General features: G+C 52.0%; 1 protein-coding gene across 1 annotated transcript in view; it reads left to right on the forward strand.

Moving 5' to 3' along the window:
• The window catches only part of WLS (Wnt ligand secretion mediator), a 129,115-nt gene that overhangs the window by 87,765 nt on the left and 29,397 nt on the right, over positions 1-11,953 (forward strand). The window contains exons 4-8 of the mRNA XM_069093373.1: positions 3,407-3,568; positions 4,466-4,602; positions 6,587-6,755; positions 8,309-8,406; positions 9,290-9,353. Of these exons, the coding sequence (XP_068949474.1) occupies positions 3,407-3,568; positions 4,466-4,602; positions 6,587-6,755; positions 8,309-8,406; positions 9,290-9,353 (630 nt within the window). The remainder of the gene's footprint in view (positions 1-3,406; positions 3,569-4,465; positions 4,603-6,586; positions 6,756-8,308; positions 8,407-9,289; positions 9,354-11,953) is intronic.

Consider the following 11,953-nt stretch of genomic DNA (forward strand, 5'->3'; position numbering starts at 1 on the left):
CAGAAGAAAGGGAAAAGCAGAGAGGAAGTGGGAGCTCTGGGTGAGGGAGGAAGCTGGAGCCCGGCCCTCCCAGAGCATGGCCCTCCTGGAGCCTGGCCCTGCCGGAGCCCAGCTATCTTGGAGCCCTCCCAGAGCCCGGCCCCCCCTGGAGCCATCTTGGAGCCCTCCCAGAGCCGTCCTGTAGCCCAGCTTTCCTGGAGCTGGGCTCAGGGTGCAGACAAGGAAGGGAGAGAATCACTCCCGAGATAACAGGAAGAGCCAGGTAGATGGGGAGGAGGTGGTGGTGAAGCTGAAGGGGCATGCAGTGCTGGAGTTTTTAATTGTAATTTAAAGCAATAAGAATAGAAATGGCAGCCTGGGCATGTGGTTTTAATGAAGCTTGTCTCAGTTTCCCCCGTGTGTTTGTAGAGGGCTGGGGAGGAGGAGGACAGAGTGAACAAGTGCTGCCCGAGACGCTCCTTAATTATCAGTGAGGTCTGGGCCCCCTCAGTGAAGCTTCAGACTCCAAAGGGTGTGAAGAAAATGAATCCCCGGCTCTGCCCCTGACAGCGATTTAAGTTTAGTCGGGGTGTCAGAGCCGCTATCAGAAATGACTTCAGAGTTGGAACCTGGTGGAAGGACCCGCTAAGGAATGAATCAAAGCTGCTCCCACCTGCTGAAATCTGTCCTAATTAGCTGTTCCATCAGGAGGCTGGGGCGGCTCCTTTCTAAATCTGCTAGCAACTCACTTTGGCAAGGTCTGGACGGTGAGAATTTTCATGTACGCCCTGTTGGCCAGGCAGGTACCTGAACTCAGGGGTACAGCTGAGGGCTGCACCTGTGATTTTAGAGCTATGGGGAAGTCCCAGGTGAGGAACCTCCCTCTGCCAATGCAGGCTGCCATCTTCTTTGCAATGTGTAGTCCTTAGGGGGTCCTACCCTGGCATCTCTGAGTTTCACAAAAGTATATTTTGCTAATCGCATTTTAACTTAATTGGTTTCCTTTATGATCCTGGGTATTTTATTCTGTGCCTTCAAAGTCATTATTCTGAGAAAAGGTGCATAGGCTTCATGGGTCTCCCAAAGGAGCGTAAGACGTACAGAAAGACCCCCAAAGCGGGGGCCACACACAGTCACGTGTGCCTGATATCCCAGGGGCAGCCGGGATATATTTAACCAAATAAACAGCAGTCCAGCAAAGCAGAGCTGGTATGGGGCTCTCTCCCATGTGTGGTGGAGTGACATTGATGCAGGACTTGAACCCAAGGCTTGGGGTCTCTCCGCCCAGGCTCAGCTGCTCCTCCCTGCAGACGAGGTGCCATCGTCTCCTAGGGAAGAGGCCTGAGTGACCAAGTCCTTCCCCTGTGTTCTTCCCGCTGGCCTCTGGAGGCTTCACACACAGCTCTGGCCCTGTGTCTATTTCCTGCTCATGCCTGCCATCTTGGCCAGAGCATGGAGGCCTGACCCGACTGGCCGAACGAGGCTTTAGGGCCCCTCAGGGGAGTCCCTGGGAATATCCAGGCTCCTCTGCAGAGAATTCATTCGTGGCTTCCTTACAGTCTGAATTTCCGCCCTGCCGTGTCTCTGGTCCTACCCTCTCATTGAACATGCATGGCACGTTCTCATTCCTATGACGAGAAACTGGGCGGCCTTCATGCCTGTGAAAAGAACATTGTGTACTTGCCTATACCGTAACTTTTCCCATGAAAGTAACTTTGATCAAGCATTGTGACCATCTCCTTACAGCAGGTGGGCATGTACTGTCTGGAAGACTTAGAAACTGTTGGCAGAGATCCCCAAATAGCCTTCCTAAGGCATGTGTGCACCATCCCTCCCCTACTCTCCAGCCTTCAGCAGCTCCCTATTACCTCCCAAAGAAAGCAGTATTCTTCAGCCTGGCGTGCATAGCCCTTTATATTCTGGCTAGAAGGACATGCACACTGAGCTATCGCCCAGTCCAGATTTAGGCTCAGTGTCCTGTCCTTTAGAGCAAAGTGGGATCACTTCCTTCCAGAGGTCCTGGGCACCCCCTCCTTGGAGGTCTTCAGGCAGAGAATGATGATTTGTTGGCTGTGTCATAATAGGGATCCCTGGGATTGGACCAGGTCAGGTCCCTTCAGTCACTCAGATTCTGACGTTCCATGATTCAGTGAGTTTTTATTAAGTGTCTGCTGTGTGTATCCAGAAGCAAACCATACTGTGTATTCATCAAGGTTTGGGGAAGGATCTGGGGAGGCTTAGCCCCCAATAACTGAAGGGCAAGAACCCTTAAGAGGGATGAGACATATCTTGTTTGAATTAGGAACAGAGTGTGTGTGGAGGGGTGGGGAGCTGTAAAAATTTGGCCTGATGGAAGGCAGGACTTCTCAATAATGGGAGCTGTCCAGAATGTTACCTCAGGAGGCGTGAGCCCCTCCTTGCTGGGCTGGCCTTCAAGGAGAGGATGGATGACGCATTGTGAGGGTCCAGGCTGGACTAGATGCTCTCAGAGACTCTGTGAGTGTATATGTATATGTATGTGTGTGTGTATGTGTGAGTGAGTGTGTGTATATGTGTGAGTATATGTGTGAGTATATTTGTGTATGTATGTGTGTGAGTGTGTGTATGTGTGAGTGTGTGTGTGTGTGTGTAATGGTGTAATAGCCTAACTTGGCTTTAATAGCTACACAGGACTCATCCACCCTCTACTTTCTAGGTGGGTCTCCTGGCACAAATCCTCTAGACACTTGAGGGCAGAGACGGCCATTTTCATCTTTGTTTCCCCAGCACCTGGTGCTTAATAAATACTCATTGGATGGAAATGTACCTAGGCAATGTGCATTTCCCACATCCTTCCCTTTTCCTTCTCTCTAGAATGGCCATGGATTTAACTGGGCAGCCTTGGTAGAGCTTTAGGGCTCCACATTAACTAATAATCAGGGGCTCATCCAGGACCATTGGGTAGAAGTTTCAGAGATGCATTTAGGTTCATGATGTTGGGGAAAACTTCCCAATGATCAGCCCTGCCCCTCGGTGGAAGCCTCACTGGTGATGGGTCCTTCTGCCGTCACTTAGAGCACTTCCATTTTCAGTCACAAGTGGGTGACCAATGGATGAGGGGGACAGCATCACAGATATAGACCTCAGAGGGGATCTCAGAGTCTGTCTTATCCAACCCCCTCATTTTACAGAGAAGGAAACTGAACCTTGGGGGGGGGGGCGTTGTGACCTGCCCAAGATCACACAGGGAGTGTCAGAGAAACAATATTGTAGAGGGCATCCCTGGTCAGGTAAGGGTTGGACCAGCCAGCCCTTGGGCTCCTTCCAGCTCGGGGACTCTGTCATTTCCTTTCCAAGAGTAAGCAGAGGTTGGCTGTGACCCAGGGAGAAGCCTTGGGGGTATTAAAGGGGTCCACCACCAAGCCGGACCTCCCAATTTTCCCTCCAGATTCCAGAACATGAGGGTCGTTACTATGAATGTGATGTTCTCCCTTTCATGGAAATCGGGACTGTGGCTCACAAGTACTATCTCTTCAATATCCGACTGCCGGTGAATGAAAAGAAGAAAATCAATGTCGGTATTGGGGAGATCAAGGACATCCGCTTGGTGGTGAGTATGAATCAGGGCCCATTTTAGGGGCCTCACTGCTCATGGGCCCTGCAAACTTCCCAGGAAACACCCTGAGTCCATGGCACGCGTTCTCAGAGCACTGGCCATCTAACTTACCTACTGTATCCCACTTGCCTCCCTGGAAAAATAGGAAGGACAGTAGCTACTGGCAGCTTCTCGGGTAGGGAGCTGGGTGGTGCAGTGGGGAGAGCCCAGGGCCTAGCATCAGGAAGGCTTCAGTCAGTAGCTTCAGGAAGACCTAAATTGACATGTTTCAGGTGAAACTTTCTTTTCCTGTGGCACAAAAATAAACCTGTGGCCTCTTGAGAAGCAGTCTGCTTCCCAAGTTCAGAGAGGAACAGAGCTCCTTGAGCTCACCACCAAGAGATCAGAGCCACTCCAATCTCCAACCTGTCAGCTCTCCTCTTTCTCTGTCACCAGTGGGCAAGTCAAGCTCTCCCAGCTTCCATCTGCTCAGACAGAGAACTGGAGGAGGGTCCTGACCCCCTGCTGAGTGCGGCTAGTGTTAACTGTACCCAGAAGCTGTCTTCTCCCCCTGGCCCTTCCCCATTTAGTGTTGGAAAACCACACTCAGCCCTTACAGCCTCCAAGCTGACTTTGGCCTTTCCTGCTTCCCCTGGTTTATAGTGTCTCCCATTACCTTGCGTTTGTGTGTGAGTGTGTGTGTGTGTGTGTGTGTGTGTGCGTGTGAGTGTGTGTGTGTGTGTGTGCACATGGGCACGTGTGTGTATAAATAGAGATCTTGTATAGACTTTCCTGTGTAGCCTCTTTGAAGGAGGGAATGGGCTTGTCTTTGTCTTCAGAAGCCCTGTGCTTGGCACAGAGCAGTTTCTCAGTGAAGACATACATGTCCCTTGCTTGCGTGTTTCTCCCCAGGGGATCCATCAGAACGGAGGCTTCACCAAGGTGTGGTTTGCCATGAAGACCTTCCTCACGCCCAGCATCGTCATCATCATGGTGTGGTACTGGCGGCGGATCACCATGATGACGCGCCCTCCTGTCCTGCTGGAAAAGTGAGTGGCAGCCCCTGGGGATCAGCAGCCTCCCGCTATCGCTCACCCCCCCTGCCAAACAGCCTCCGAGGATTCTGATGGGGGGCCGGGCTGCTCCTCCCCCTTGTTCACTCCCTGGGACTTGGGAATAAGCATAGTTCACGAGCTGTATGACCACCGGGCAAGGGGCCAACCACCCTCGCTCGCTGCCTTTTTAAATAAAGGGCATCCTCAGTTTCCTCGTCTGGCGAGTGAGCCTGGCAGTGGCATCTACAGCACTTCCCTCGGAGCTGGGGGAAGGCTCTCGTGAGACGATAGAGAACCGTGTAAAACCCGTGGCTTTTATTGCCTGTCTTTTCCAGTTAGAGAGCAAGGCCCTTGAGAGCTGGGTCCCTGCCACATCTGCCTGGGCACCTCTGGGCTGTTCCTATAATGGAACGGCAGGTTCTCTAAAATGGGTCATTTCTGTCGTCAAGGCCTTCTCTGCCAGAAGTACATGGGCTTCTCGTGTGGGCAGGGCCATGTGCTACGCAAACATTTACTAAGGACCGCCTGTCTGCAGAGTACTGCTCTACGTGTGCTGGGGAGGGAGATGAGGTTAGGGCAGACCCGGTAAGTCTGGCATTAGGACACACCATGAGAGGATCATTTGAAGGGACTGGGGATAGTTGCCCTGGAGAAGACAAGACTCGGGGGAGATGTGGTGATTCTCTAGGACTGGTGGCTTTTCTTCTATACAAGAAGGGCAGAGAGAGGAGCCATCTAGTCTAAAGAAGCGTTTTAGGCTTCCCATCCCCGAGAGCTGCCCCAAAGCCATCCTGGGAGGGTGGAGCCTCCCTCCCTTCCCTGGAGTGTCTCAAGTGACATGGGGACAGTCACCTGTCAGGCTCTTTATTGAGGCAAGTCCTGGTCTGGTCTGGGTTGTCTTAGGGGGCTTCCTGGGCCCCTTACAGATATGAGACCCCATCATTCTGTAAGAATAGTGATAAGGAAGTACCCTGTGAGATCCCCGAGGGAGGTCGGGGATCAGCGGAGGCCCCCTGCAGGTGTTACCTGAGCTGGCTTTAAGGGCTGGGGATTTGCTAGGTTAAAGATGTGGGGGTGACCATTCCTTACAGAAAGAATCTGAGTCCTGGGATCGAAAGCCTGGCCGGAATGAACCTTAGGGACTATTGGGTCCTCGAATTACTGATGAGGGGACAGCCCACAGTGAAAGGGCTCAGGGTTTGGGGTTTTTTAAGTAGAGCAGTAATGCAATCAGATCTGTGCTCCAGCGAGAACAAACATGTATTAAATACCTACTGCATACAAGTCACTGTGCTAGGTGCTGTGTACACCAGCACGATGAACAAAGACAGTGACGTAGTCCTGTTCCCAAGGAATGCGCAGTAAATGGGGAATTGGGCCTCTGTCCACATGGGTACAAGACCAGGCCACACGAGAAAGGACAAAGTGCAAGGGAGGAAGGCGCAATGCTCTGAGTCTAGAAGGATGAGAGATCGCTTGGAGCTGGGGGGGTCCGGGAAAGCTTCGTAGGGCCAGATTGTGGGGAGCCTTGGGTGCCCAGGAAGGAGACTCATGTTGTGTGTCTGTGTTTGGTCTCCTGGAGTGGGCGAGGCTTCCAGGGTGAGGCCGGTGGTTGGCGTCAGGATCCCCAACCAAAGCCTCTCAGTCCCCCACTGCACCCTTGCTAGCCCTTGGACAGCGCCTGCAGAAGGTGGCCAGCACTGAGGGCCCCCGCAGGTGCTGTGAAGGTCTGGACCCTGGCTCAGTGACCCTCATCACTGTCAGAGGTTGGGTGGCAGAGTCCAGCCAGGGGCGATAGAGAGCCAAGAGGCCGGTGGTGATGATAGCGGCGGTGCTTGAGAGTGCCTTCTCTCCGGCCACGGTCTCATCTGGGCCTGCTCCTGACAGAGGGACTTCACCCATGTCCCCCAGGCCCCTTCCCCAGCCTTTGCAGAGCCCTCTGGCCCGGAGAGATAAAGGCGCCCTCTCTCCTCTCCAGAGTGATCTTCGCCCTGGGAATCTCCATGACGTTCATCAACCTCCCAGTGGAGTGGTTTTCTATCGGCTTCGACTGGACCTGGATGCTGCTCTTCGGGGACATCAGACAAGGGGTTTTCTACGCCATGCTCCTCTCCTTCTGGATCATATTCTGCGGCGAGCACATGATGGTGAGAGCGCTAAGTGTGGCTGCAGGCCACAGAGGGTTTCCTGTGGCAGGCTTGTCTACACTGCCAGCCCTTCTTTGGGGTTACCTTGAGCCAGCATCAGCCCCTAATTTAGCCCTAGGGCCTGGTAAAGGGCAGGAGAAGCAGTGGCAGAGTGGCAGAGCCCTGCATGGGGGTCAGAGGACCAAGGTGCAAAACCAGACCTGAATCTGACCACCTCCATCACCCTGGGGTGGGGTGGGGTCACTTCCCATCTCCAGGTCTGCAAAATGTGGGAGCTGATAGCAACAGCTTCATTATCCTTGTTATAATTATCCCGATTTTACAGATGAAGTAAACTGAGGCAGACAGAGCTGACCCACAGCTAGTAAGTGTCTGAGGCCAGATCTGAACCCGGGTCTTTCTGAGTCTAAGCCAGACCTCTATGCACTCTTCTAGCCAGTGCTCCCTCTGATCCCTGGGGGCCCTTTGGGATGGGCCTCATTCTCTCAGGCTGTTTCTAGAATAACTGGGAGATGTCAGCCTTTCCCGACCCATTGCCCTCGTAGCCCTGCTCAGTTTTCAGAGATGGGAGGTTGAGGTTCCCGTCCATCACTTGCTGTGCTGTGCTGACCAGGAGAGCCTGGCAGCCTCTCATTGGTATGTGCCCAGGGCAGGGCACGGATGAAGGGCATGAGGACAATATTAACCATTTTTTAAAGGCACTGTGGCTCAATGTCCAGGGAGCTGGGCCCAGAGTAATGGAGCCCCAGATTCGAGTCCTACCCCTTATACATACTGGCTGGTGACTGAGCAGATTACCCAACCTCTCAGGGCCCCAGGCTGAGAGACAGCCACCCGCAGAGAAGGGGCCTTCCTGTGTTTGTGCAGGGAAGTTTCCTCTACCAATGAAATCACAGGTTAGGACCAAAAAAAAAAAAGAAAAGAAAAAAACAACTAGGTTGTCCCAGCAGGGTCCTCGATCCTAGATCAGGGGCCAGGTCCAGGACCCCTGCTCTAGACCTCCTAGAGAATCACTGCTGAAGGCAACAGCCTGATGGTGATGGAGAAGGGCTGTGCCCTGGGAATCGGCCTCAGCCATTGGGTGCATGGCTCCATCACCTCGGGCAAAGTTCGCTCCTCTGAGCAGCCAGGGAGCTAGACCAGATTGCCCCTGGCTCCATTCTGGGAGGTGGAGGTGAGCCCTGGGCGCAGGCTGGCCCAGTAGCAGGGGACGGGCAGCTCAGCTCAGGCTCAGGCAGTGAGGGGGCTCCTTTTATTCTTGTTTTTCTTTGTTCTCTCTCTCCGGTCTCATCCCCCTCTGTTCTCTCTCTCTCCCTGCACCTTTCCTCGTCTCTCCTCCTGCCTCTGTTCCCTCTCCCTGCATCCCCACTTTCTTCTCTTCCTGCCTCCACATTCTGTCTTTCCCTTGCTTCTCCCTTCCTCCACTCCCTTCTCCTCCTCCTCTCCTCTTGACTCTCTCCCTCTTTCCCTCCCTCCCTCCCTCCCTCTCTTCCCCTCCTCCTCCCTTCCTCCTCCCCTGCCCCAGCCTCACTTCTCCTTCTGCTTCTCTTCAGGATCAAAATGAACGGAACCGCATTTCTGGCTACTGGAAGCAGGTCGGGCCCATTGCTGTTGGCTCCTTTTGCCTCTTCATTTTTGACATGTGTGAGAGGTTAGTAATGGTCGTCTAGAACCTCGCCCTGCACCCCATTGTCCTGGGGCGGGCAGCATGAAAAACTCATTGACTCTGGGGTCCGAGGAGCTGTATTCAAGTCCCAGCTTTGAGTGACTCTGCACAACTCATGGATCCCAGATCCAGCCCCCAACCAGCCCACAGCAGTTCAGTGTCCCATGGGACGAGGTGATGGGTCAGCATTCAAATCCGGGTCCACCAACAACAGCTCCCACATTCACTCTTCTCACTGTATCACATGGGACTGTTTCATCCCCTGTAAAACAAGGGGGTCCCTTCTGGCTCTGGATCGATGACCCTGAGAGCCCTCAAGGTCATATCTGTGACCTGCTCTGTGTGGGGTGCCATCCTGGGGTGGGGAAGCAGACCCCCCCCCTTGCCTTCAGGGTGCCCCGTTCTCCTGCGGGGGTGTTGGGGGCACCCACATGCGTGTGATCTTTGTTCTGTGCCGAGGGGGAGGGCTTGATGTGATCCCAGCACCCCCAGAGAGCTCTCCCCAGCCCACCCTGACCCTTCTGTGTCAGACAGGGCAGGCACACATATCCCCTGTAGGAAGCCAGCCCAGCCCTAACCCCCCATCCCAGCAAGCGGCTGGCGCTTCTCCTCCAAGAGAGAGCCATGGACAGAGCCTCCTTGCATTTTTAATTTTATTATCTGGTTACCTCTTGTTTGCCCTGGTGAGATGTGCATGGAATGAATGCACCAACATGTACAGCTGCATGCCTGCTTCCTCCCTTTTGCTCTTAGGGATAGGTGTCTTCTCCCATCTGACCGTGCTGCAGAGCTCAGAGAACACGGGGAGCTTTCCCTTTGATGGGCTCAGTAACCCCGCTTCTCTGTTTTCGTTTCTTTTTCTTTACAGAGGGGTGCAGCTGACAAACCCTTTCTACAGCATCTGGACCACAGATGTTGGCACCGAGCTGGCTGTATCCTTCCTTGTCTCAGAGCGGTCCCCCTCCCGAGAGAGGGCTTGCCATCACTCCTGCCCCTGCCCCATAGGCCAAAGCTACTTCATTCACCTCAGCTGATTAAAAGGAAGAGATGCAGCAGAGTAATTAGAGAAATGAATGCCAGCTTTGGAGCGGGGGCCAGAGCTGAGCAGGCAAATGAGGAATCAGTGTTTTGCTCCCGCTGCAGAGGAGAGCTTACCATGGTGCCCTTGATCTCCCATCCAGTCTGAGTGGTCTCTTAGGCTCTGGTCGTCCTGACTTCGGGAATCATTGGCTTCTCCCTCGGGGCAGGGGGGGGGCAGGGTTTGACGCCTCCCGGTGAAGCCATTTGTGGACAATGCATCTTGAAGTGACCTTGGTGCGTTGGCAGGGCCCCAAGCCCAGCCAGCACTAGCTTTTATTCCTAGTTGGAGATAGCATCAAGGAAATTAGCTTTGCTGGAGGGTCCTAGGTTTTGGGTGGGCTCCCGGTCAGAGCTATCTTCCATGGAGCTTTGAGAATGCTGAGCTGAATAATTTGATCTCCCTGAAGTCATATGTGAGTGCTTGGAGAAACAGAGGATTCTTGCTTTTTCTTTTTTTTTTTTGAGGGGGGAAGGCAGAGCAATTGGCATTAAGTGACTTGCCCAAGGTAACTTGGCTAGTAAGTGTTAGGTGTCTGAGGTAGGATTTGAACTCAGGTCCTCCTGACTCCAGGACAGTTGCTACATCCACTGCACCATCTAGCCACCTCAGAAGAGAATTCTTGATGGGAGTGGGGAGGGAGCTTTGGTGGCAGCCTTGCACTGGGGGAGGTGAAACTCAGTTCTCTCTATATTTTAGAAAGGAGATCTTTATCAGAGACACTGGTTGTAAAAATTGTTTCCCAATTTTCCACTTCCCTCCTAACCTTGGTTACATTGACTTGGTTTGTATAAAAGCTTTTCAACTTAACATAATCACAGTCATCCATTTTGCATTTCCTAATGCTCTCTATCTCTTGTTTGGTCATAAATTCCTCCCTTCTCCATAAATTTGATAGGTAAACTATTCCTTACCCTCCCAGATCACTTAAACAGCAGCCTTTATATCTAAATCATGATTTAGACTTGCTTTTGGTATACTGTATGAGGTGTTGGTCTCTGCCCAATTTCTGCCATACTCTTATCCCAGAAGCTGGAGTCTTTGGGTTTGTTAAACAGTAGGTTAAGGGAGAAACTCAGCTCTGAATTTTGGGGTGGGGCCCTGAAAGGGTCAGGGTCAAAGTCATGTAATCAGGAGGGGTCCCAGGCTTCCCAACCTGCTCCCCATTTTCTGTGCTGAGAAAGTCCCCAGGGACCGATCTCTGGAGTACTGCTGACGCATGCAATTGGGAAATGTTTAACAGCTCAAGTAAAACTACAGCATAGATGATGCTAATTTGTGGTTTTCTAAGTCAATAGACAGCCACCTTCCATTTGAGTTTTCTTTCTGCCGCCCAGCCCCCTCAGCATGTAAAAGAATTGTGTGTATTTGTAGAGACTGTAGCTTCCCCTCCCTCCCTTATCTACATGTCAGCTTTTCTCACATCTCCCTGGGATGGAGGGAATAGCATGAAATAGGCCCATTTTTCTGATGTGTAGCAGTGGAAGACTGTCCTTCTCCAAGGTTTAGGGCTAGGAGAGATCCAGGTTCTTAGGGCTGTCAGAGCAAAGATTTATAACTAGAAGGGGGCTTTTACATCATCTAGCCCAGCCACTTTATTTAATAAATGGGGAAACTGAGGTTCACAGGGAAATTGACTTGTCTAAGGTCACTTGGAACTTTGGTACAGTAGGAGTGACCCTGGAGTCAAATCCTGGCTCTATTTACCACCCATATGACCTTTGGTAAATTATTTAACCTTCCTTTTTCTGATTTATCTTGTCTATATCTTGTTTGTACATATTTATTTTCATGTTTCCCCCCTAAGACTGTAAGCTCCTTGAGGGCAGGGTCCGACTTCCCCAGGGCTTAGCACAGTGCCTGACACATTATAGGCTGTTGATAAATGTATATTGATTGGCTTGACCTCTCCATGCCTCAGTTTCCTCATCTGTTGTGAAGGAACTAGGGTCTTCTCCAGCATGAAATCTTTGCTCCTGTGGTCCTTTGTCCCACAGGTAAGGGGAAGAGCTGAGACGTCAGGTCAAGTCTCCCATGCCTTTTGTGTTGCACCCATTCAGAAGACCAGGCTTCTCGTCCAGCTGTGTCCTTGATGAGCTGTGGCAGAAGATGGCACTGTTCTGAGGCTCTCTGAGCCCAGTTTTCTCATCCGGAAAATGAGACTAATGACGTTTTACGACGATCACCCAAACCCCGCTACCTCCCTGAGTACAGCAAACACTCTTTGTGTTGGAAATAATTGGGTTCAGCTCTTTCAGAAGGTAATTTCTTTTGCTTCTGAATGAGTCAAAATTTGTTCCTGATGAAAACCCCAGAATTGTTAAGGTCATTGAAGTACTCAGTACTCCAAGAAATCTGGCTAGAGCAGGGAACGGGTGAGGAGTAAGAGAAAAAAGAGGTGGAAAAGTACTTTGTTGCTTTGGGCACCAGATTTTTTAATCGCTTTTTTTTTTT

This window comes from Petaurus breviceps, unplaced genomic scaffold (genome assembly GCF_028583685.1).
Source record: "Petaurus breviceps papuanus isolate PSGF00001 unplaced genomic scaffold, PetGlider_PUasm1.0 208, whole genome shotgun sequence".
In the NCBI taxonomy this organism is placed as follows: Eukaryota; Metazoa; Chordata; class Mammalia; order Diprotodontia; family Petauridae; genus Petaurus; species Petaurus breviceps.